General features: G+C 35.6%; 1 protein-coding gene across 3 annotated transcripts; it reads right to left on the minus strand.

Moving 5' to 3' along the window:
- Positions 1 to 1,010: 1,010 nt before the first annotated feature.
- Positions 1,011 to 25,719, minus strand: LOC106717450 (protein draper). Of its 3 annotated transcripts, XM_045679161.1 has the most exons (20): positions 25,702 to 25,719; positions 25,455 to 25,588; positions 16,784 to 16,958; positions 12,242 to 12,537; positions 10,081 to 10,327; positions 9,797 to 9,928; positions 9,571 to 9,688; positions 9,248 to 9,459; positions 8,680 to 8,825; positions 8,030 to 8,180; positions 7,453 to 7,559; positions 6,756 to 6,917; positions 4,744 to 4,950; positions 4,044 to 4,199; positions 3,372 to 3,548; positions 2,831 to 2,998; positions 2,521 to 2,682; positions 1,989 to 2,162; positions 1,724 to 1,849; positions 1,011 to 1,369 (listed from the first exon to the last, which is right to left on the minus strand). In XM_045679161.1, exons 3-20 carry the CDS (start codon positions 16,864 to 16,866, stop codon positions 1,068 to 1,070), a joined length of 3,126 nt encoding a protein of 1,041 aa, XP_045535117.1. In that variant the 5' UTR covers positions 16,867 to 16,958; positions 25,455 to 25,588; positions 25,702 to 25,719; the 3' UTR covers positions 1,011 to 1,067. The 3 variants fall into 3 exon arrangements, with proteins under 3 accessions (XP_045535117.1, XP_045535118.1, XP_045535116.1); XM_045679162.1 differs by lacking the exon at positions 25,702 to 25,719 and having other exon boundaries at positions 2,521 to 2,679; positions 25,455 to 25,692; XM_045679160.1 differs by lacking the exon at positions 25,702 to 25,719 and having other exon boundaries at positions 25,455 to 25,692.
- Positions 25,720 to 25,841: the final 122 nt, after the last annotated feature.

Here is a 25,841-nt window from a genome sequence, read left to right on the forward strand (position 1 = left end):
TAAAAAAAATAGTTTTTTTTTTCATATATAAATTGCTATGATATGTAATTGTGATTGCTTATGAATTGAGTTTTTTTTTTACATACAACCTTAACAACCTTAGCTTAAAAAATAACCTTTATTGTAAGTTAAAAATATCTTAATAAATATGTGATATTCATATACAAGTGATGTTGAGCATTGCCTTGATTTTTTTTAATAATTAATCGATTAAAAAACTTTATTTTTCATACTAATAAAAAACGGCAATACATTTTCTCTATCTAAATAGACTGCCTTAAATTGCTAATCTTAATAAGAGATAATATATTAAATATTTGATTTCATGAAAAAATTCTATAAAATTAGACAAATTATAAATAATAATAAAATGAATGTGTAGAGGAGATCACTCACTAAACAACACTTAATTATATTATCAACAGAACTATTTACAGTCTGTTAAAACTCGTGCACAATAACATGAGACCTGAGTGTGATGACGTCACAAGAGTTTGTACTACGCAAGTTTACATGCAGTAGAAGTAAAGAAATATAATTTACGAGTTGGTAATCAACTCATTCAACGCGTGTTTCATGTTTTTGTGTACTCGTTGTACGAGATTCTATGTAAGCAAAAAATAAAATGCTTATGACGCTATAAAAATTACTTATATGAAAATTCTAATGCTTTTAACATCCAGTACAAAGTAATTTGTGTTAATATTTTATTATAATAAATTTTAATTTTTTTAATTATTTTCTAAAAAAAAAAGGTCCTGATTAAGAACATTACATTAAAGCTGCCTATTAATACAAGCCGTAAATGGCCAAAAAATAACTAAAATATTTGTGATATTGACAAAAACTTCCTGATATTTCAAACTCTTTAAATAAACAGACCCATTAATATAATTTAGACAGTAAGTTATATTTTGTTTACGTAAAATCTCAATATATAAACAGCGTAACAATTTAGACGCATAAACTCCAAAAGGCATATCAAAATATCGAATACTATATATTTTTTAATTTTGACGTTACACTAATTAGCACAAATATTGCTTTAGTTACACGTAAAGAACACATCAGGGTGTTTGATTTTCCTCCTCATTGATACAGGATGCTCCTTCTTCCCTTTTGGGAGGAACTGGTACTTCCATATTGTCGATGGAGCGCGGTGGTGGTATGGGGGTGATGTTCAGTTTGGGCAGTGGTGGTATAGGCGGTGTGGGGGGTGTGGGGGATACCTCCGCGGCGGGGTGATCGTGTTGGGGGTGTATCGGTGTCGGCTTGGTGTGTGTGGTCGGCAAGTCGTTGTTCATCCGCTGGTAGTGAGGTTTCCAAGTGTTTGCCGGCGGCGTGTAGTTTAAGTGGTCGTATTCCATTTCTGAAATCAGTACAATAAATTGAATTAAATCCACAAAACGGTATATTAAATGAAAGTTTTTAGACGTATCCAATTTTCCTTATAGGATTTATATAGATGGATGGATGTTTGTTTATTAGAAGACCGGCTCTCGCTGAAATTTGGCACAGATATAAAACATAGTGTAAAGAACACTAACTAAGCTTTTTTTATTTCCGCGCGGACGGAGTCGCGGGCAACAGCTAGTACTTATATAAATATATTGCCAAATTTAATAAGAGAGTATAATGCTTTAAATAACAATTCCTTTGACTTCACTTTATACAGAATATTGATTTTCATTGACTTCCATTAGAAAAGAGGTAAGTTACTTACCATAACCTTCTTTGTGTTTGATCTCATCATAGACGTGGTCCAGCTTGTCATCATCAATGCAGTGGTACAAGTTGGGATTGGTCGCGTCCGCGTCTTTGTTCTTTAGCGATGACAGCGGATCGTAAGCTGAAAGAAATAGCAAGTAGCAAAATTGTACGATTATTTAAATACCTTTTGAAAAGTAAACTAATTGAAGTTTATCTTTCACATTTATGAAAAAATAGAGTCAACGATATATGTTATAAGGTAATAATATATTACTCACTATCACTAGAACTACTGGCTGTCATTCTCAACTTCTCCAATGTGGCATTATTGAGTTTGCTGCCGGGGTTCAAATTGTTGAATATCTTGTTAGAGTTATTCAATAATGTAGACGCGCTTTCGTCACTACGTGTTGAACTTTGGAAGGAGTACACCGGATTGTCGAAGTGTTGTTCTGAAATAAAACCATTGGAAATTTTATTGATACAAGGAAGTTGCGTTTTTTACTGTACCAAGTACCAAAGTTTCCTTTCTCTCCGCATATTTATTCTAGTTTTTATTTTCTAATTTAAACATTACTATTTTTTTATATATCAAAAGGCGACAAACGAGTAAACGGCCACCTGGATTCGCTGAAATAGCGAGGCGACCGTTGCCCATAAACATCCGCAAATGCAGATGCGTTGCCTACCTTTAATCAACAGAGAAGGGAACGCCCAGAAAGAGGATATTTCCCCTTCCTAAGCGCCCCCTCTTCCGTCAAATCCACTACCTTACGTACCATAAAGTACTACTAGTTAAAGACTTCTCACCTGGCGGCTGATTGGGGTCGGCAGTATAATGCACGTGTGCTATCTCTCTCTTTAGGTTGCGCACACGCTTGCGGTAGTACAGCAGCACGAGGATCGCCGCCGCAGCACAGAGCAGCACCATTATCACCATCACCGTTGTCAAGCCGGCATTTGATGAACCTACTGAATAAATATTAACTTAACACATTTAACTTATGTCTTATCTTGTTCTTTATCCTTTTATTTAAAAAAATGAGATACCCTCACTTATATTGTTTATGACATATTGCAGATTTGTCTAAAATCACAAAAAAAAGTATGTATAAAGTACCGGAGGCGTGGTCGATGTGTATAGCATCAGCGGCGTGTACATCACACTGCTCGCCGATGTAGCCACGTCTGCACACACAGCCGCGCACAGGGTCACACTCCCAGCTGCCGTGAGCAGGACAATCGCAGGGCTCCATGCAGTGATCCCCGAAGTAACCCTCCGGGCAGACTGGAATCAATAGAGTCAAATATTAATTTACGTAATAGTGCTGCTGCATAACTTCCTCTAACTCAGTGATTGTCAAACTTATTTCTTTCACCGCCCCTTTGAAAATCAATTATATTTCAGAGCCCCCTAATTTTTATTTAGCCCTAAAACTTAAAAACCACAATTTCATTACTTTAATTAATTTCAATGCCCCCCAATTTTTTGGGCCCCTAATCGCCCCCTCTTAAGTTTCAAAAAAAAAAAGTTTGGGAAACACTGCTCTAACTGACTATTGTTTTTTTTTATGAAAAAAAAAATACAATGAACCTCGTAACTTGTCCTTAAGATGTTAAATATTGCATCAATTAAGCAAGGGGAAGTGTGTAGTACTAACACTGTGTGCAGTAAGCGCCGGTGTACCCGGGCGGGCAGCGGCAGTAGCCGTCGTTGGGTCTGCAGGGGGCGTTGCGTGCGCAGCGACATGGCTGTGTACACGCCGCCCCCCACCACCCCGCCGGGCACGCCTCTCCGCACCGCACACCGCGCCAGCCCGGCAGGCACTGACACTCGCCTGCAACCAACATCCTCGTAATCAAATAGTGTTACAAAGTTACGATTCCTGCTGACCATCGTGAAATTAAAAAAATAATTTAATAGTGAGACAAAGATAGTCGAAATAAGAAAGTGTAACCTTTAAAAATAGACAATTGGGCGTGGGTCTTTTCAGAAAAAAAATTGTTGTGACAAAATTTTATTGTATCCCGTCTATGTTGTTTATCTCTAGAATCTAGAACGACGACATGGATCTCGATGAAAATTGGCATAGATATAGATCATAATCTGGAAGAACAAATAAGCTATCTTTGATCCCTAAAACAGTTACGGTTCCAGTGGGATACGTTGATATACATATTTATTCGATAACTCCGCAACGGTTCAACATCTTATAGAAATTAGGCACATATTTAGTACAAATTCTTGTAGCACTTGATATTTTTCAAATTTTTTTAAATACTTCTCAAACGAAGTCACTGGCAAAATCTAGTATGGTAATAATGGAACATACCGGTGACATGATGACAGTCGGCTCCATTCTTGCAGTTGCACTTCTGAGCACAATTGAGGCCGTATGTGCCGAGTGGGCAGGGGAACTCGCAAGTGACGCCAGTAAAACCGCTCGGGCAAGTGTATTTGCCGCTCACCGGATCACATGTTGTGTTACCTACGAACAAACAACTATTGTTATCAAGCTTGGAACAAAACAAACACACAAAACAATAGCGTGATTACAAAACACAATACAAATATGAATTGTGTTTAGAACATTTTTGATTCTTATTGTGTTCAGTTATTTCATCTCTAGTAGTTGTCTCGTGTCAAATAAGTTTTGAATTTTCTATTGAAGTGAAAGATATTGCATAATTAAAAAAGTGTTTTAAATGTTAAATAAATATGTATTTATGGAATGTCCATATACTTGTGATTAAATGGTGTCACTTTCTTTATATTGTAACTGAACATGTTATTTTTATTTAAATTTACATGTATTTTGTACGAGGGTAAAGAGAAATATCTGAAAATAGAAAAAGAATATTTGAATGAATAAATGATTCCAGTTCGTTGTTCTCTTTTCTAATTACCCATTACTTTTAAATTATTCAAATACACTAACCTCAAAAAATCTCTTAGAATTTGTCAGCCATACTTTCAAATAAGGCTACGAAAAGACACGCAATGTACAGTTAGTGATATAAGTTGAGGCATACCGTCAGGTGATTCAGGACACATCTGCAGACAGCCTGCGCCGTAGTGTGTGGGGGGGCAGGGCTGGTCGCAGTGAGGCCCGCGCCAGCCCGCCGCGCACTGACACCGCCCCGTGCCCGCGTCACACGACGAGTTGTTGGCGCACGGACACCGCTCAGAGCACTGCTCCCCGTACCGCCCCGCAGGGCACTGACTCTCGCAACGCACACCTATAATGTACAAACATTTTTTTTTAATTTATTGTACAAAAAAAAAAACAATTTAGATTAGTGAGCAGTACAAAAACTCACAAGGTTTAAGGGTACTCTGGTCACTGGTCGTTTAGTTAGTTTATAAAATCAATAAATTAACAATATTACAGACGTCCTTTATTTCATTTCAATAATTTTATTGAGAAATATCAAAATGTTTTCAGATCATAAAAAACCATTTACGAGACACGAAATAGTTATTTCTTGGTTTGACTTCGTTACCAAGACATTATAGAAGAAAATTTTCATTGTATTTATAATAATTAAATTAAATTAAGACTTTTGTAAAGTAGACCTCTTCTTGTTTTTTTTTATTTATTTAGCTGGGAAATGCCAGAACTATCCTAACTTAAGAGATTATGTAAAACTGTGTCACAGTAAGCATACATAAGTATTTGAACATGACAAAAATCGTAATGTTTAAATCTTATACAATTTACATTCCAAATATGGGAAATTATACCAATATTGCACCGAACACAGAATCTCAACGACCATCTAAAAATATTAGCATTAGATAAAATGTTAGCATAGCATTTTGTTTAGAGTTTTTTTGTAAAATCTTGTATTTAGCATAACTCAAATAAGTGACACAAAATCGTAAAAAGACATAGAACAACTTGAGAAATTCTAAAAAAACACATCCATCAAAGGTATAATTTTATTTGAAATTGTACACATTTAATAAGGTAAATATCCAGACGAGAAGCTTTTCAAATAAATTTTCTTATCCCCGAACGCAATCTTCCAGACCATGGCAATTGATTTCAGTAAAGTCTTTTTATTGTCAAAGATCATTAAAACAGCTTTAGGATGACTATGTTCGTACTCCTTAAGTGTTTGAACTATCGTTTTTAATATTAATCGAGGATTGAATGAACTATCCCTTACTTCAAAAGTTAAACAGCTATTATAAGCACCTTTATAAAATTCAACCTCTGTTTCCAATTTCTTCGTATCATGCTCAGTTACGTTATTTTTATTGTTCTTAATAGATAAATACAACACTTGCATCGCATCTCCGACTTGTATAAAATTATTGGTAACATCTTCATTTTCGTGTGTCTTCGATGAGTTGTTACAAACGTTGTCGTAAAAAAGTTTTTTCCCCAAAACGTCTAGCAAAAAAATTTTTTTATTTAATACATCTTACCCATTTTCCTAGTAAGACCTGTTTAGATGAATTATAATGAAATATGGTTCAATTTTAATGATAAGTGATTCATAAAGATCTAAAAAACTTAAATTATTGTTAAATCTATTGTTGATTATTTACTTAACTAATAAGTTACTACAAATAAGTTATATTTATCACTTTTAGCAATTTTATAAATACGGTGTTCAATATCTTATTATTTATTGGAACTTATTTCGAAAACAATTTAACAAAAGTATAAAAATCATTTCATATCGTAATAATTTATAATAAATAATCGAAAACGTTTCGTGCCGAGACCTTACGTTGTAGGAACATTTCTACAGAAAGTTCTTCAAATAGCATTCGGTATTGAGGACCGTGGATTTGAGAGTGCAAGTTATATTTATGATGGCCGACTTATGAAAGAAAAAAAAAATCTTACTAATATTATAAAAGCGAATGTTTAGATAGATCGACAGATATTTGTTTGAAGGTATCTCGGGAACGGTACAAAGGACCTTGATAAAATTTGGCACATATGTAGAACATAGTGTGGAAGAACACATATGCTTATTACGCTTTTTTACTTTATAGTTGCGGACGACAGTTAATAATGTAAGTGTACCTCTCCAGCTGCTCTCACAGATGCACTCCCCGGTGACATGATGACATCCGAGCGCGTTGTGCGAGCAGTCACAGCGCAGAGAGCAGCCCGCGCCCCAGTACCCCGCCGCACAGCGCCGCTCGCACCGCGCGCCACTGTACCCCGCACCGCACACACACTCACCTCAACACAGTACATTATTACAATTATAGACGTTAGCAACAACATCTGTTACATGAATGGACCATCTCGCACGTTGCAATACCACGATCACATAAAAGACGGGCTTAGGTGGAAGTAATTTCATGTCTAATGAGTCTAATGAGTGTGATGCTGGTGGCTAAAATAGTTCCCTTTTCCTTCCTACTCTTTTCTTATAAGGAAAGTATGAGAATTTGTCGGGAAATATCTTCTGTGAAGATTCCTCCTTCGATTAAAGGTAGGCGACGCATCTGCAATTGCAGATTCAAGTGATCGGTTGTTTGCCATCTTTTAATATAATAAAATATACACATACATTCTACAATGTAGCCAAGATATACACAATCACAAAAGGCTTCTTTAGTATTAATAAATAAAACAGACAAACTATTTGATAAACTTCAAAATGTGAAAAAACAACAGTAACTACAAATATCTGAATTCAATAGCTGAATGAAGCTTAAATATAACAAAATGAATGAATAAAAACATGTTACATAGATATTAAGATACTGACCATTAACAGGATTGCAAGGAGCGTCATTTTCACAGTTACAAGGCTGACGACATCTTAGACCGTAAGTTTTACCATCACATGGCCGATCGCATTTCAATCCATCGAATCTGTAATATTTTTTTAACAATTGGATAATACAAAGAGAACTGAAGCAAAAGGAATTAAACAAAGATTGGATTATTAAACGATCATTTAACATAGATTATGCAGAAGTGAGTCAATTAGACTACAGTCTTTAAAAAAATCTTGTCATCTACGCACTGTACAGTGTCTTTCTCATAATCTTAAAGCCTTGCTAAACTTAAAATTGTGTTTTGCGCAGCGACTATTACGATGTTCCCAGACACCAAGATATTTGAAAACCTCTATCTTACTAATATTATTAATGCGAATGTTTAGATGGATGGATGTTTTTTACAAGGTAGAACTGCTGTATGGATGTCGATGAAATTTGGTAAAGATGTAGAAAAAGTCTGGAAGAATACACATAGGTTACTAATTAAGTTTTTTTAAATAAAATTTAATTAAAGTTGTGGGCGACAGCTAGTAGTATATATGTATTGTATGATGTGTGTACCCCGGCGGGCAGTCGCACTGTCCGGTCTCGTGGGAGCAAGTGGCGTTGTTGAAGCATTGGCAGGTGTGTGCGCAGTTGTCTCCGTACTGCGGGAACGGACACGGCTCCTCACACCGCAGCCCGCGATACCCCGGCGCGCACAGACATGAACCTAATGTACAAACATTTCATTTTACATATTAAATACCTAAATCCTAGAAGAAAATGTCTAAACAAAGTAAATAAAATGTTTAGATGGCTGGATGTTTGTTTGAAGGTATCTTCAGAACGGCTCACCGGATCATGATGAAATTTGACATACATATAGAACATAGTCTGGATGAACAAATAGGTTACTGATTAAGTTTTTTTCAGTTCCGCGCGATCAGAGTATCGGGCGATAATTAGTATATAAATAAAGCACTTTTTTACACTTAAAACAGCAGGTCCGTTACTAAAAGACATAGCGAAAGCTATGAATAATAAGTTCAATTCGTAACAAATTCAAGAAGTTTATTGAATTTTTATTAACAGGAAGATATCACTTCAAATGAGTGTTAAAACATTAAATTGATTTTTTGTCATATAATCTATTGCGTATACTTGTTTAGGTGTAAATAATAGAAGTATTTGTGTAGTTAGTGTTGGGTGAGTACTACAGACGTATGTACCATTGACAGGCGAGCAGTGTCCGCTGTTCTCGCAGCGGCAGACAGCGCGGCATCCCTTGCCGTATGTGAGCAGCGGACATTGACGTGCGCACGTCTCTCCGCCCCACCCCGCCGCGCACTCGCACGACCCCGTCCACGGGTCGCACCTGATTCATTGCATACAGAACATTTACACTACATATAAAGTATTCAAGTATTCAGTCAAGACAAGACAAACCAAGACAAGCTAAGTTTACCTCCTTACTACTACAATCGGGGTGATAGAACCGTATGAATAGATTTGCACGCCCTACGAACCATATTGCACTAGAACACGGATCTCCAAACTATTTTGGACAAGTGACCCCTTTTCCAAAATGAAATGTTACCTCAGAGTCCCCATGGCCAAATTACCTACTTTTAAGATCAATTATTATTATTATTTTTCATTTTGACTTAGATCAATAGAAGAAGACAGAATGAGAATTACCGTTGCTTTTAGTTCGATATCGACCGTAAGGGGTCAACCACTTTTAGTATCCCTTTGCTAAAACATGGAAAACACATTGGTAATTGTAATGAAACTCACATGTCAGTAGTGGATGGGTTGCACTCGCAGTCTCTATCACAGACGGGCCCCCACTTGCCGTCGGGACAGGCGCGGCGCTCGCAGCGGTCCCCGCGCCAGCCGGGCCTGCACGCGCACGACCCGTTGCGCGCCGAGCACTCGCCGCCGTGCTCGCACGCGCACTCGCCCACACACCCCACGCCGTACCGACCCAGCGGACATGGATCCGTACACTGAAAACATCAATTATTTATTAAAAAATACTCTACATAAAGTATGACCGAGTTAACAAAAATGTATGTCAGATGTGAAAAGTAGCATGGCATATTTAAAACAAAATTGACCTTCTCCCCAGTGAAGCCGGCCTCGCACTGACACTGCCCGGTGACGTGGTGGCAACCCGCGCCGTTGGCACACTCACACGTCCTCTGACACTTGTCACCCCACCGGCCTGCGGGACATCTGCAAAATTCACAGCAGCCATTGATCAATTTATAATCCTAGCAACTACAAGTACATTGTGTTGTTTCTACGTACACAATAGCATTATTCCGCTATATTATTACTCACCTATTGGCACACACTTCTCCAGTCCATCCGGCAGTACATTCACACTCGCCGGTGATGAAGTTACATTTTCCGTCGTTTTGACATCTGCATTGTTGCTTACAAGGCTCATCGCCGGGACATTTTTGTTCGCATCTGGAAATGAAGGAATGGGTTTAATTCAACGACTTCGGGGACGCTAAAGTTACGACAGTTCGTTTCAATAAATTTCAATTGTTGCTACGACAATTATTCAAATTTTATTGCGAGCAACACCTAGTTAGATAAAAAACTTCGACTGAACTCACAATGGTCCCGTGTATCCGGGCGCACAGTCACAGGCTCCGCTAGCGGGGTCGCAGGCGGCGCCGTTCTGGCACTGACACTTCTGCTGGCAGCCGTCGCCGAAGCTGTCGAGCTGACAGGGTCGCTCGCAGGCGTCGCCTCGCCAGCCTGGCGCGCAAGAGCACTCCCCTGTTAACGGCTCACAAGTACCGCCGTTGAAGCAGCGGCAATCGTTCTGACAGTTCCGACCCCATTTACCGTCCGGACATGCTGCAAATAAACATTATATTCAATATCCTATTTAAGACGTAGGAACCATAATTTTAATCTATATGGAAGTGTATGAAGGTAAGACGATTTAAGCTGTTGAGTACATTGTACCGTTTTGTGTTGTAAACTGTACCTACTTCAATGTGTTAAACGCTTTGATGCATTGTCAGTGCATAATTTAAATTTATAAAAAAAAAAACTTCGAATAATGAATACATGGTCAAATTTTAAAACCAAAATTGTTGATACTATTTTGCATCAACATATTTGCGCTTTCACTTGGAATACGGACTAATAACTGATCGATTCGAGCCGTCTAGCAAACGTTTGTTATAACTTGACCTAGAAAGTATTTGAAATATGCATAATTGATGACCTGCTTTCTTCTACTTAATCTTTATTTATTAATTCCAACAGAACGAGAAACTGTTTTTTTTTTTTGTTAAAAAAAATACTGATATCGTTTTTGTCATTAAGCAGATTCGAGTTTTTTATTTGAGGAAATTCCATTTCTGCGTTACCGTACTGTACTTAAAATATTTATTTAGTTTCGTACAAAAGGAAACAAAAGAACAACCTATGGTAATGTTTTGAAAACTACACAACTAGCAGTCTACGAAATACCGCGTACAGAATTGTAATAACGCGGAAAATACCAACGCGAAATAAGGTAACTATAAACATTTTTGGAGTTTTGGATCGAATAAATATAAAATAATGACATTGTATCATAATATATTCCGGCAAATGAAGGAAACAATATGTAATTGTCGACTTAAAGGTAATTAACTCTTAAGATTATAAGAATCGGCTTATTATAATTTGGAAAATTACTGTAATGTCTGTTCAAAATTAGTCATTCAAATGAATGACTTGGGTAATTAGGTACAAAGTACATGAAAGTTTTTATATTATGAAACCGATCTGTGCAAACTTGAACCACATAGATTACAGTGGTTACAGCATCGCTTGTCAATTCTGACGTCATCTGTTTATATTTTAAAACCACTTAATGCGCTGTAAATGTCTAAAGAGTACAAACACATTATTGTAAAAGACCGAAATATACTCGTTGTTTACGTAACCCAACGTATAAGTCTTAAAGAAGGATCTTCTTAAAGAAGAAACAAGAGAGTTACTCTCAACAGTGGTAGAACCCGCAACAACAATATTTGTTGGGTGCACGAATAGGCCGGGTCGACCGGTGAAATACCACGACTACACAGAAGACAGGCGTCAAGTGAAAGCAATTCCGCGTTTCGTCTGATGAGTGTGGTGCCGCAGGCCTGATTTTAGTCTTCTTTGCCTTCCCACCCTTTAACTTATTAGGAAAGGATGGGAAGGGGAAATGGATTTGGTGGAAAATGGAATGCATAGGAAGGGTAAATATCCTCTTTCTGTGCGTCCCCTTTCTCCGTTGATTAAAGGTAGGCAACGCATCTGCATTTGCGGATGTCTATGGGCAACGGTCGCTATTTCGGCGAATTCAGGTGGCCGTTTGCTCGTTTGCCATCTTTTGATATAAAAATAAACCCTAATATTGGCGGTTGGTATACCAAAATAGTAATGTTCATTCTCTTTGCAAAGCGGAGGTGGTCGAAAAAAGTTGTTTTCAACTTGATCCCTTTAGATCGTTATTGATAAAAATGATATCACATAATCTGAATAAGCAAATTGCGTTTGCCTACATACAACCGGACTGCATCAGACAGCTCGAATCACAATTGTTTTTAAATCCAATTACATTACAGACAGACGTAAAATTGGCGGCAATTGCGACAAGCGCATACAACGTCGAGGGTAAGGGGGGGAGCGTAAGGAGGGGTCGAGTAGGAGGTGGATCTGTTCAATTTACATACGCAGAGCCGGCTTTAAGGACAGGGGCCCGAGGGGTACGGAGGGACTTCAACTCACATATATCACATGCGGGGCCGCCGTAGCCGTGGTCACAGGCGCAAGTATTGGGCGCGACGCATTTGCCGTGCACGCAAGCGGCGGCGCACACTGGCACGCACTGCCGGCCATCCTCGTCCGGCGCGTAGCCCGCGCAGCATTCCTCCACCGGCCTGTGTTTTACCAATGTCTGCGTCTTGAACACCTGGCGGAACTTTATCTTGTATTTGGAGCATCGCGGCGGAACACTGAAGCACCATGCGTACTCTTTCACTTGGTACGGCTGTTGTTCCGACACTCGGATCGATGTTGTGTATCTGCAAATATAAATAAACGATTACTTATTATTGTGAGCACGTAAATAAAACACAGGAGCGTAAGATCGTAACTTTATTGAGCGGTACTTGGCTTATACTCATAGCAGAAATCTATGCAAGATTTAGTCTTTATAAGTCTGTACACAGATGTTAGTCTGCCAATAATGTAACTACATAGATGACTTTAATTTTTTAGAGATTGTAATTTAATCAGCACTGCTTAAATCAACAAAATTTCCGTATCATATTGCTATAGCCAAGAAGTATAGCGATCAAATTATCAAGCAAAACTTGACACGTTGCAAATATAATAGTAATCAGGTCAATGAAATCGACCTGATCGTGTTTAATACGTTAAAGGAATGGAGAATATCGACGCTACATCCGGCACGCATCAATTAATGTGCTTAAAACACTAATAATTAAAAAATAACTAATAATATACAAATATACATGTATTCATGTATGTACTAAGATGTGTAATAAATAGCTGACTTATGTATTTAATGCTCTACTTCGTCATGAGGTTCTCAAAATAACTCAACAAAACCAACGCTAGAGGTTGAATGAATGAATACACATTGTTTATTAGTCATATAACCAAGCAGTAGTACTTTACAATTTATGGCACGTATTCGCCACGTCATCGTTCAGTTTTCCGAAGAATTATAAACGGCAGAATCATTTTTTGCAAATCAACCATATGGGCACCATCATTATTCTTTGCGGGGTGTTTCAGATTATTTTTATAGCATCCTATTTCGACCTACTTTTAACGATTCGCACATGTACACGTCGAATCGTCGTCGACCACTTTACTACACTTTAATAACATAGTTCAAATCTTTTCAAGGATTCCATTAAATCTAGACATTAGTGTTTCTTGTCTATAACCAAAGGCGTTCGTGTAATATCTTTTCTGATTCCATACATACAAAGCCATTTACCTCGGCCGAGGTACAGCGGACGCACCGTACGCACTGCGCCGGTAACGCCGACCCTATATATCAGGGGCAACTGTTCCGATGTGTCATACGAATTGCACATCATTACCTACATACCACACACACATACATACTAGATTACACATAACTTTAGTAGCCTAACAACAAAGGAAACACGTTAGGATGTTACTTTTGGATTTAAGTGTCCCGTTCACGAAGAAATAAGAAAACTGCAAAGACTATTTTTTTAATATTAGTATACGGTATTCTACATTACTAATGAGAGTTTTTATTTCGAATTTAAATATTACCAGAATAGGTTTCGATAAATTTTCTTTTGTTACCAAAATAATATTAATCTGATAACCCCGTTGAACTTTGAAGGTGAGCCATTGTCTTCCCGAATGTATAAGCCCTTTTGATATCTTTAGGTTTTATTTTTTTAATTTATTTCCAGGAAACTTAACAGGAAAGGGATACAGGTTAAGGATGCCTTAATAAAATATGAGAATCCTTAACCTTCCTTATCCTTATCCCTTCCTTCCTTATTTAATTAAGACAGTGCACTAAAGGGGATTGTTATATTTAGACCGGGTCATAGAACTATTTCTCAGAAGATAATGATATTGCTTCTGTTTGCACTTGAGACCCAATGGCCGGCGTGCGTTATCTGGCAAGATATTTAAGTCCGTGCGTGGGACGAACACAACAACTGGGGTTCTGCAGTTGCGGCATTCATTCGCGAAAATACGTAAAGTACTAAGGAGATATAACATTTTTAAGATGTTTTACTTTTAAATTAAAAATCAAAGAAATTACAGTTGAAAAGTTGGTTTGTGTATCATTTCCGAGTAACTTTTAAATTATTCGAACGATTTCAAAAATTATTACACAGCTTAAGCTCCTTTTCGGCCAGTAACATATCGTATAATATTTTATCTATATATCCCGACGCGAAGCAAAACAGAATATTTAGTACCTAGATAATATAATATGTAGCACATAGTTAAATTGGATACGATTAAAACGGGTATATCAACATTAACCGCAGATCAGGAATATGCAAATCATGCCTTCCGCAATGGAATTTATCACAGCGTACTCAAATCACTTGGTATTGTGATTACTATGTGGTTCCAACATATATCATAGATATTGGTTAAATTCTTTGAATATCATTAGAGGATGTTTGATGAATGATGAGCATATTATGTTGTATTTAACTACATTTCTGAGCCAAAATCTCTGTATAAAACATATTATTATGAGACGGATGACAATATGTTATACACAGGGATTTTGGTCTCAGAAACCAACGATAAGACTATCTGCAATAGATCTGCAAAGTAGACTATGAAATGTTTATCGTTTATTTTATTTGTGCTTGATTTTTAACTACAAAGAATTAGTCATATTTAGCAACCTTTGCCACCGCGCTAAATAAGACCTGATTACGTAACATTGTTTAGGCGACCCAATACGACTATAATAACAAAATGATAATGTATTCAAAGCGTTAAACAATACAAAGGCTGACAATAAAATCCAGTAATAACGGTATTGGACCTTATAATACAATTCCAATTGTCTATAATTACGCGTACTAAGAGCGTAGAAGGTTCATTCTGTAAAATAAACAAAGAAAATACTCTAGAAAATTTCACGTTCGTGCTATTATTAAAAGTACTATTTTAAAATCACTATAATGTATTTAATCCCGAAGTTGAAAGTCCCCAGATATACGTAGCTAATACTATATGATTTAACCTGTATATTGCTAGATAGAAATTGTTTCGTGGTTACGACGTCGACCGAATTTTCAGACAACGAAAACTGCAAGTAACCTAAACTTGTGTACAAACACGTATACTTTCACCTGATTTAGTAAAAGCTAAGGTAAACTCCTGTAAATTATTTCACCTCTCACTTCGCTATTCAAGGTGATTTTACTTTAGTGAAGAACCTACCCAAAAAATATTAGACGGCAATATCTCAGATTACATAACGGTAAAACAAAACATTGGGATTTTTTTTTATGAAATTTGATTACAATTATGTTTCTTATGAAGACATTTTTGCAGTGGACTCAGAAAAACAGAACGCACAATTCACATATCAAGCCATACATATGTAAAGAATTCTGTTTTTATTAAATTATTAACGTGTTAAAGGGTAGCCTTCTCAATGGATTTAAATATGCATTAGACAGAAGAAAACATTTGTCCTACTAACACAATACAAGGCTTACTTTCTTTTGTTCTTTTAGAAACCTCTAAGGTTAGCAAGTGATTATACGAGTGAATACAATATTTTTCTATGAGAGCAATATTGTTTTAAATTAAAGATTATTCATATTAGAGGAGTACAGAAATGTTACACATTCCACTAATTAGTTAAATAATAATAATCCCAAATCTTACTCATATTGATCACTGAATTTAATACTAACCTCTGTCATTAATTAAAATGTCAATTAACCGTGTAACCTATCATCTGCATAATGTAACTTAACCTAAGTAGATTCTGTTATTTTAATTTTGAATTTAAAAATTAATACTAATTGTATAAAATTGCAAAATAATGTATATTGTAAGTTATAATATTCATAAAATATTATAAGGCTGTGTTAATGTTTACATATGAGTAACAAGTTAATTGTCGTTGGCGACAAAGATAGGACCAAAGTCAAGAATTATAATAGCTACACTTACTTATATTTGATTCATATTAAATTATGAATCATCTTGTGGAACTCACTTGACAAATACAATTAATACTTAGGTCGTGCCTAACTAACCCTCCGATAGGAACAATGTATAAACTAACAATACAAATACAACGAACACGCTACTAGACATACGATAATAAGCAAAGCGTTATTAGTTAGCAATTATTGTGTCTAGACCCAGTTCTACATAGGGGCTTTGATTCATACAACTGTAGTGAGTAAAGAGGTTCTTTGTACTAATCACTCGAAAACCTCTTTGTCAATTTAAGATTAAAACACGTTAGGTTTGTTCAAACCGTCATGCAAATCCTAATGTGTGGGGACTATTTTAGTACCGGGATCTACTTACCACGGTAGTTGCTAGCGTGTCTTGTGTTGCGCTAAAGTTGTGGCATAAACATTCTAATATACTTACTATTTCTTTATCTGTAGAACAGGATTTGCTCGTTTGCATATCGTAAGTTACGTAGCTAAAATCCTCTACTTTTGAATTTACAGGCTGCTCATGTAAATATTAAACGAACAGATGGCAGTTAGCACCAGAATTAAATTAAATTGTTGTTATAATACTTACGGTTCCTGCCGTGTGCATACATTTGGTCCTGTTAATTCTGCCGCCGCACTGGCCACCAATAAAATCACAACCGTCCGCCACATGTCGTTTGCAAGTTCTATTTCACAATGCACCCCATAAGTCTCTTGTTTACACACGACTACACGATTACCTCACAATGTTAGCACATGTTTACCTGTAACAATGAAAAGAATCACAGTTATTAGCCACTAGAACACGCGATAAGTCGAGTTCACTAATCACTTCTTAAATAACCATATCATTGAAATAATAAAAAAGAAAATATGTAAATGAATATTGATCAAATATATATTGTCTATTTTCGATACCAAAGTCGACAAGAGGTCAAAACAATAAGCAGAGTTCATGCAGAGAGCTTCGACCCTGCTCTCTATCGACCATTAACAACTAAACCAACACTAACAGTAAACCGGAACACATTCATACGCTTTTTGAATATTTGCATACATTACTATGGCGTATTTTAAACAGGGAATAGGAACATAAATATTACCATGAGTTACTGCTGCAGTACCTGTAAAATACAGTGATAACAATAATGTTTTGTATAGGTGATACGGCAGTTTAAACTTACGGTCAATGTACAGAAATCTGGTGATGACTCAACTGATGAGTTTACTATCTATAGTATAAATATCGCTTCATTCACTTCATCATTCCCTTATATTTTATTAGTATAAAAGGATATGATGAAAATAATGATTGTTGGTGCGTAAATGAAACTTTCCAATTGGAATACCTTACCCTTTCTATTCATTTATATTTAACACCACCCACAAATTTTGATTAATCATAAAATAAATAATAATTATAAAGGAATAAATTTTTAGTACAGGCATAAACCATACGTCACCGGATTTTGCACCACAGTCTTCTATTGAGTTTTAACATGTGGTACATACAGAGCAATTAAGTAAGTAACGTGTTGTTTTCGTGGCACCAATTAGGTTAGCACGCATAGTTAATAAACTCTATTAATACTCGAGTGCGTCGTGGCAGAGCGGTTGTGTTGTATTGAGCACTAAGTCCTTCTAAAATCATACTAGAAAAAAAAATCAATAATAAACAAATACGAGAAAGCGGGTAACATTTTCAAATAAAAAGTATAAAGGGCCAGCGACAATGATATTTATTAAGAAATCACACGAATTAAATATAAGTATTGCCGCACTTACAGAGGTTAAATAAAAAAAAAAATAGAGTAGTATATGTAATTAACAAAATAAGGACCACATACTATTACAACAAATACTTTTTGATTACTTCAAGATTACAGTCCATCTGAACTGATTTTCATAATATAATATAGAGTAAGACATATATTATTTTCTGGTATATAGAAATAAATAAAGTAATAATTTCTATAATCATAACTCTATCTCCATTTTTACTGCTTCAATTAATCAAATATTATGTTCATCCATTCATTTCAAAACCTAAAGCTATACCATCCCTTTTATAACCTGTTTTCAGAATGTGTAGTTCTTAAATAATCAGAGGGTCACGTAGCGTCTCTTAGTATAAGACTTATCAGGTTACGTCTCGACACTCCGCTAAAATGACTTCTTGGTATCGTGCACGTTGTACGGGCATTTTCGCTAACACGCACGTAGTGTTTTGATTTAAAAGACTCCAGTTCTTTTTTAATTTTCACACGTATGTATTATATTCAGAGCTGGGCATTAACTCGTTAATCCGTTAATCGTTAATTAACGAAGTTAACATTTTGCTTAACGGATTAACTTTTAAGTTAACTTCAAAAAGTGTTAACGCTTTTGTTAACTTCCGTTAAACTCAACTTCCGTTAAAAAAGTCCGTTAATCGTTAAATTAGAAACTTGGAGATGTGCTGTCATTTTGTTTAAATAACGTGCCACGCCTCACTCGTAAGTTCAGCTATGTTGGGCGACTGTCGGCGACTCGAATGGTGAACGAACGAGTTGATAATTTGATATATGTGAAGTTCGCGTGCAAGTGTAATGTATCAGAGCATCCGGGAAAGACGTGACCAACAGGACAAAATCAAAAGAAAGTTCGAAATAGTATATTTCATTACGAGTATATAAAAGCAAGAGTATGTAATAATAGCCCACATTCCGAACGCTCTTCGTCCCTGCAATACCCTCAATCTCTTTTTGAGCAACTGTATTAAAACACTTTTTTACTCGTGCTTTTTCTTTAGCTTTTCCAAACTCGTGCGTTCTCTTTCCCAACTGTAAAAATAATGTCTATTAAAAAGAAAAAACCAACCACGAAGTTTTTACAAAAAAAAATCATTGAAGTTTTTATGATTCATGCAAATATTTCTAAAAAGAAGCTCCTAATTTGTTTACAATATCAGATTTAATGATTTGATTCAATGAATTAGGTTAGGTTTCATTTTATTTCATCTCATTAAATTTCATTTTCATTTCATATAAATAAAAATAATCTACTGAAGACTTGGCTGTTTGGGCATAGTTCCCTTTGCCTACCCAGAATGGGTGAAGAAAACAAAAAAAATCTTCGTTTGTATTCTTTTACGGTTGGCGCCATTTTTCAAACATTTTCGTTGGTTAAGTTTATTGTGTTTTTATTATTCTATTTAATTGCTTCATTTTTTCGCAACTATATTAAAAATAGTTGTTTAGTACACGTGCGGAACTGTCATTACAACTTGTTCCAACTGTCAACCCTCACCTTTGGCTGCGCCTCGGCTCGGGTAGACATTTGTCGGAACTCTTTGCAATGACAGGCTTTCCGCACTCGTAATGAAATATACTATAATGCATTCATACTTGTCTATAATACTAATGTGTTATAGAATGTAAAGTCAAATTACATTTTAAACAAGTGTCGCCACAATAAGTGTGAAATTAGTGTGTATAATATTGGTATGGTTAACTGTTAACGATTAACTTTAACTTGCGTTAAATTTTCGAGAATTTAACGCTTTAACGATTAACGAAGTTAATTTTTTAATTAACGAATTAACGATTAACGAAGTTAACTTTTCGATTAACTGTGCCCACCTGTGATTATATTCATAAATACATTTTGCATTGACACGATTAGTTAATATTTGACGAACTTTTTTCTATCATTCTTCAAAAATCGTTTTAAATCATTCATCTTTTGAAACAGCCTTGAATGTCGAGTTTTGAATCTAGAGATTTTTCAATACATGTATTAACAACTAGAAATATTAGGTCCTTACATATGAAATTGGCGTTTTGTATGGGAGGAACAAAAAGTCGATTATTATTTAATATAATATATTTAATTAATCAAAGTATGAACCATTATTTTCTATGCACTTTTGCCATCTCATAGGTAGTTCATTGATCCCTTTACTAAAAAAACCAGTCGGACGGGAATCAATAAAAACTTTGAAGGCGATTTGGACTGCCCCATCGGAGTTGAATTTTTTCCCTTGCAAGAAGTTATCCAAATTTCGAAAAAAAATGGTAATCTGTTGGAGCAAGGTCCGGGGAGTACGGAGGATGTCTTAGACTTTCCAATTGAAGCTCTTCTAATTTAGTAGCCGTCTGTTGCGCAGTGTGTGGTTTAGCGTTGTCGTGAAGCAGCAGTGGCGTGGAGCGATTGACCAGCCTAGGTTGTTTAGCCGCTAGCTTTTCCATCATGGTTTGCAATTGCTGACAATAGACATCAGCCGTAATAGTCTGGCCAGATTTGAGAAAACTGTAATGAACAATACCGGCACTAGTCCACCAAACGCTTACAAGTAACTTTTTTGGGGTTAATTTTCGCTTGGGGCAGGATTTGGCTGGCTGGCCAGGATCCAACCATTGCGCTGAGCGCTTCCGATTATCGTAAAGAACCCATTTTTCATCACAGGTAATGATTCGGTTTAAAATACCTTCATTATTGTGCCGGTTTAGTAATGTAACGCAACAGTCGACGCGTGTTTGCCGGTTTGCTTCGGTCAATTCGTGAGGTACCCACCTTTCAAGCTTTTTAATCTTCCCAATTTGCTTCAAGTGAATTAAAACAGTTTTATCACTAACATCGCAGCCTGCAGCTAACTCGGACGTGGTTTGCGATGGATCTGCTTCCGCAATAGCCTTCAACTCTTCATTATCAACTTGAGTCTCAGGCCGTCCACGGGGCTTGTTCTGCAGATCGAAATTTCCAGAACGAAAACGTTGGAACCAAAAACGAACTGTGTTTTCTTTTGCAACACGACCGCCATACACATCATTCACCCTTCGAGTCGTTTCCGCAGCACTAGTGCCACGGCGGAACTCGTACTCGTAAATAATGCGATATTTTAAGTTTTCCATTTTGTAAAATGAGTGACGCAAACAGAAAAAAACAGAAGAAAAAAAACAAATGAATGACGGTCATCGAACCACAAATACATGAGTCTATAGCTGTACAAATTTGGATTTGGAATTCCTTACCAAAGAGGAGAAATTCGTGATTAAAGTGGCCAGTACGAAAAACGCCAATTTCATATGTAAGGACCTAATATTAAATTATATGAGAAAGTAATAATTTTCTTTCATGGCGGTGATCATGCGTTTTATTTTTTAATTGGAATCTACGCAAGTACTCTCACGAATTACGCTTTGTAAAATTGTACTAAGTAATTTCTTCAGAACGGAACTCACAAAGTTGTTCACTTATTCATGAATAATTATGGTGATTCAATCCTTCGATAGAATGAAACAGAGTAAATTTTCTACATAATTAAAGAAAACACATAGTTAATTAAATGAGACATTAAACGGATAGTTGATTGTTAAGGCGCGGAAGTTTTATCTCGAGAGTTGAAGGCCACACGTTGTATTCTCATGTCCGGAAAAATGCGTTATCATTACTACTTTTTAGGTCGCTCATTCATGGTGTCAAATATGTTTAATACGAAGTATTTAGTTGTATGCTAAAAAGTGAAGTTAAGACAGCTTTTTCTGTATTTTTTCATAGCGTGTTTTAAACAATTGATTGTCTGATTACAATTTTAATTAAACAGTTCTTTCATACCAAAAAAAAATCTACAGAGAAAGAAACAAACCTTGAATGCATCTCAACAATGAAATAATAAAAATCAAATAATTTCCTGAAACACTAAATGGACACACTTTAAAGGTTTCTCAACTTAGCTTCGCTTCAACTTCGCTCAAATTACATGAGTAAAAACCACCACCATTGTCTGTTTCAAGAATAACAGCAAAAGCGTGTGTGATTTATGATTTACGAACGGTAACACGAGGAGGGTGCAGTTTATTATTATCAAAACACAATCCAACGACGGTGTGTCGCATTAAAACAATTGCGACAGTTATGAAGCGGGTCAAATGAATAAAGCCGTGGGCACAGGCACTGGATACATTTTAGCCGACTGTCCCAAGATGTAAAGCTATGGCTTGTTTACCTTTCCACAACACCATTAATTAATTCAATGATATCCCGTGCTCATTTGTACGGAAATTTGAGGAAGACAATTAAGCATAAAAATCTCATTAACAATTTTAATGGATACCAGACAGGATAACATCTGTTCATTTACCCTAGATAAATCACCAAAAATCTACCCACCTGGCTTTGAAATTTATAAGTGGATACTTGTCCTCTCTAAAAATTTATAAAAACGAGTATGTTTTTGTGTCATATGATTTCATTAAAATGTATTTTTTATAAGTTATTAATTAACGAGCAAGCGAAGTAAACGCGCGTGACAAAAAATTTTCAGTAACAATGAAGTCTGCAGTTACAATGGTTTATAAGTTTGACACGCTGTTTTTACTTTATTGGCACGCTTCCGCCGTTTATATTTAAACAATTATTTTGAGGTTTTGACCGCTTATCCTCAAGATTAAGTATATCAAGCTAAAACGCAATTAATACTTGCATGTATAAATAGCCTGGTAATTACAAGATGTTTGCGGTAGCTTCCTAGGCCCCGTCTATTCTACTATGCTAACAAATGGTTATTAATTGTTTTTACACATGCTATATTTTGTACGTACTTCACACAGTTAATAAAAATAACCATTGTCGTACTCTGGTCAAATATTATACGAGTAGACACTCTTTCGTATGACTTTTAATTGTCAAGTCGAGAACTTTTACAACTTCGTGGAATATGCTTAAGAAGATAAGAACACGATAATTTATTTATCTATGTATTGAGCAACTTAGGTTCTGACTTAATGACTCATATTCAACAAGACACTCTTATTATATCTAGCCACAATATAGATGGAGATACACAGATCAAAAGTCAGCTTTGAAGTATACACTATTTGATTAATAAAAATGCGTAAATATCTTGGGAATGTTTATATATAAAATTCTCGTGTCACAGTTTTCGTCACCGTACTCCTCCGAAACGGCTTGACCGATTCTCATGAAATTTTGTGAGCATATTCAATAGGTCTGAGAATCGGCCAACATCTATTTTTCATTTTTTTTTTAACTGCGCGCGGACGGAGTCGCGGGCGACAGCTAGTTTATATAAAGAAAATTCAGACATGTGTCATCTTAATATATGGCTTAATGATAATATGCTTACTACACTATCTATAACACTTTACCACTGGAATATGTAATACAATATTTTGTGATACCAAATTGTACACGTTACATGTACAATGTACATGCAGCATTACTGGTTAGAATTAGGAATCCCCAACACTAGTTTGCACTACTACATTGCTGGCTCTTAAGGACACTTATTGAATAAACTTATTTTATAAATGATTTCGAATAACCATTCAGAGGAAAAGATAGCTGAAAAATAGAAATTACACGGAAATTGTATTGATGTGAAATTACTGCATTATAGTAAGCTTAAATTGTTTCCTGTGAACATATCAAGAATTAAACTGCGAATATATTGAAATGTTATCTAATAACTAGCTATCGCCCCCGACTCCTAACGTGCAGAATTTAAAAAAAAACGTAATAAGTAGCCTATATGTTCTTCCAGACTATGTTCTACTCCTGTGCCAACTTTCATCAAGATCCATTGAGCCGTTCCATAGATACCTTCAAACAAACATCCATCGTTCCATCCACATAAACATTCATCATTATATTGATTAGGGTAGTACAATATGATAAGAAAGAGATTCTGAGTATAGCTCAGAGGCATATCATGAAACAATAACAAATTATTTATACAATTGTATGTTCTGTGAATTCACACTTTGTTTTCTGTGGGATACAGGCACAGTGCTCAGAGCCTACCGCTCATACAGGATGTCGCTGCGATAACGCGTACAATTATTACGAACTAAAAAGAATTGTTTACAGGGTCATCAAATTATCTGGCAATAAGCATTGTTGTACTATCAGATACTGCTTGGTCAGTTTCTAAAGAGTTTTAATGCAATGTTTTTGTACAAATGATTCAGAAATCAGAAACCGAAAACTGATGGTTATAATTTCCTGTACTTTTGTTTTTGTAATATAAAGTGCCAAATCAGAATAACCAATAAAGCAGATTTTGATAGTTATGATACAATAAATTGAAACTGTCAATATATTACATTATTAATGTTGTTAATAATCCCTCATAATTGATTAGATTAATAACAAAACCTGATAACAACTAAACATATTTGACAACAGCATTGTTATATTAGTTTCTTGTAAATGAAGGGCTTTCACGTTATGTAAATATTAGTGGAAACTAGAGCACTTACAAGTTTGTTATTAAAACACCAATTTATATATAAATATTATTACCTATTGACACCACATGCATATTAGCCAAGTAAAACTTATTTACCAGAGATATGTATTCATAACTACTTCTTGTGTGTGACATGTTTGGTTGTTTTTGTTAACATTATATTATATGCCATTTTGATTTTTTTTGGTGAAGTTGATATTGAACATATTAACTAGGTTTGTTGAAATGGGCAAAGACGTTAGTTATTCATACATTTACTTAACAATGATGTAAGTATTAACATAGGAAAAAGTACAGAAAGAAAAGTTGCAAAAATCAGCCTGACTCATAGTGAACATAGAACTGGAAAGCTGTTGGCTTAGAAGTTAGTAACTATCATCATCATCAGTTCACTACAAGTCCCCACTGAAAGGCTCGGAGCCTACCCATAGTTATGAATGTTGAGTAAACGTACATATGTAAATCGAAAATCGAAGAACACATTGGTAAATGATGGAATTCGAATATGGGACCTGCAGATTACAAGTCAAGTGCTTAACACCTGAGCCACCAACACTCTTCTATCTATCATTTATGGGTCACTAAATAACCATTTTCCATGGTCATTTTTATTTGCCATCACTAACCTTTTGGGTTGACCTCAACATTAATAGTTGAAATGAATATTACAATATTTGGTATGAGACTGATTTAGTATGAAAATACTGAGTGATGTGAACCATGGTGTCAAACAATTACCACACACATTACACATTAACTAAAAAACAGTTCTACCCACAGGTTTCAAATTCTTATTGGACATATTTTTCAGTGTAACAAAATAACTTTCTATTCGAATGACACAAATTACAAAAACCATCATATTGCTCAAAATAGCAAACACCATTAAAATTCTTAAGAAACTACTGAAAAAAACCAATCCGACAACATTGAAACTGTTTCTATTATCTTGTATCCAGTACAAGTTAAAATGAAAATGAGTAGATTAAATGCAATTATTACCACTTACCTATTAACGTTAATAAGTTCTCGTATTTTGTATAACCGTGATTCACTATTATTTCTTCTTTAAATCACTTATGCAAACCAAACATTAAAATATAGAACAAAGTACTGCTACGTTTTTCAAAACACTATTATCTCCTGTAAAGTTTTATGACACAATTTTAGTTAACAAAGTCAAAATTTTGAGTAAATTGATATATAAACACGTACTAAAAAAATTTAAAACAGAAAATAACAACACATTCACGCACATTAAAACACCATAGTAGAGCGAGCGATGACAACACAAAGACAAAATGAAAATGATGAAAGATGAAAGTGTGGCATAGATAACACAGGCACAGAGTAGACTATTTCTATAGTTCGAGGCAAAGAGCAAATGGTTGAAGGG

This window comes from Papilio machaon, chromosome 8 (genome assembly GCF_912999745.1).
Source record: "Papilio machaon chromosome 8, ilPapMach1.1, whole genome shotgun sequence".
NCBI lineage: Eukaryota > Metazoa > Arthropoda > Insecta > Lepidoptera > Papilionidae > Papilio > Papilio machaon.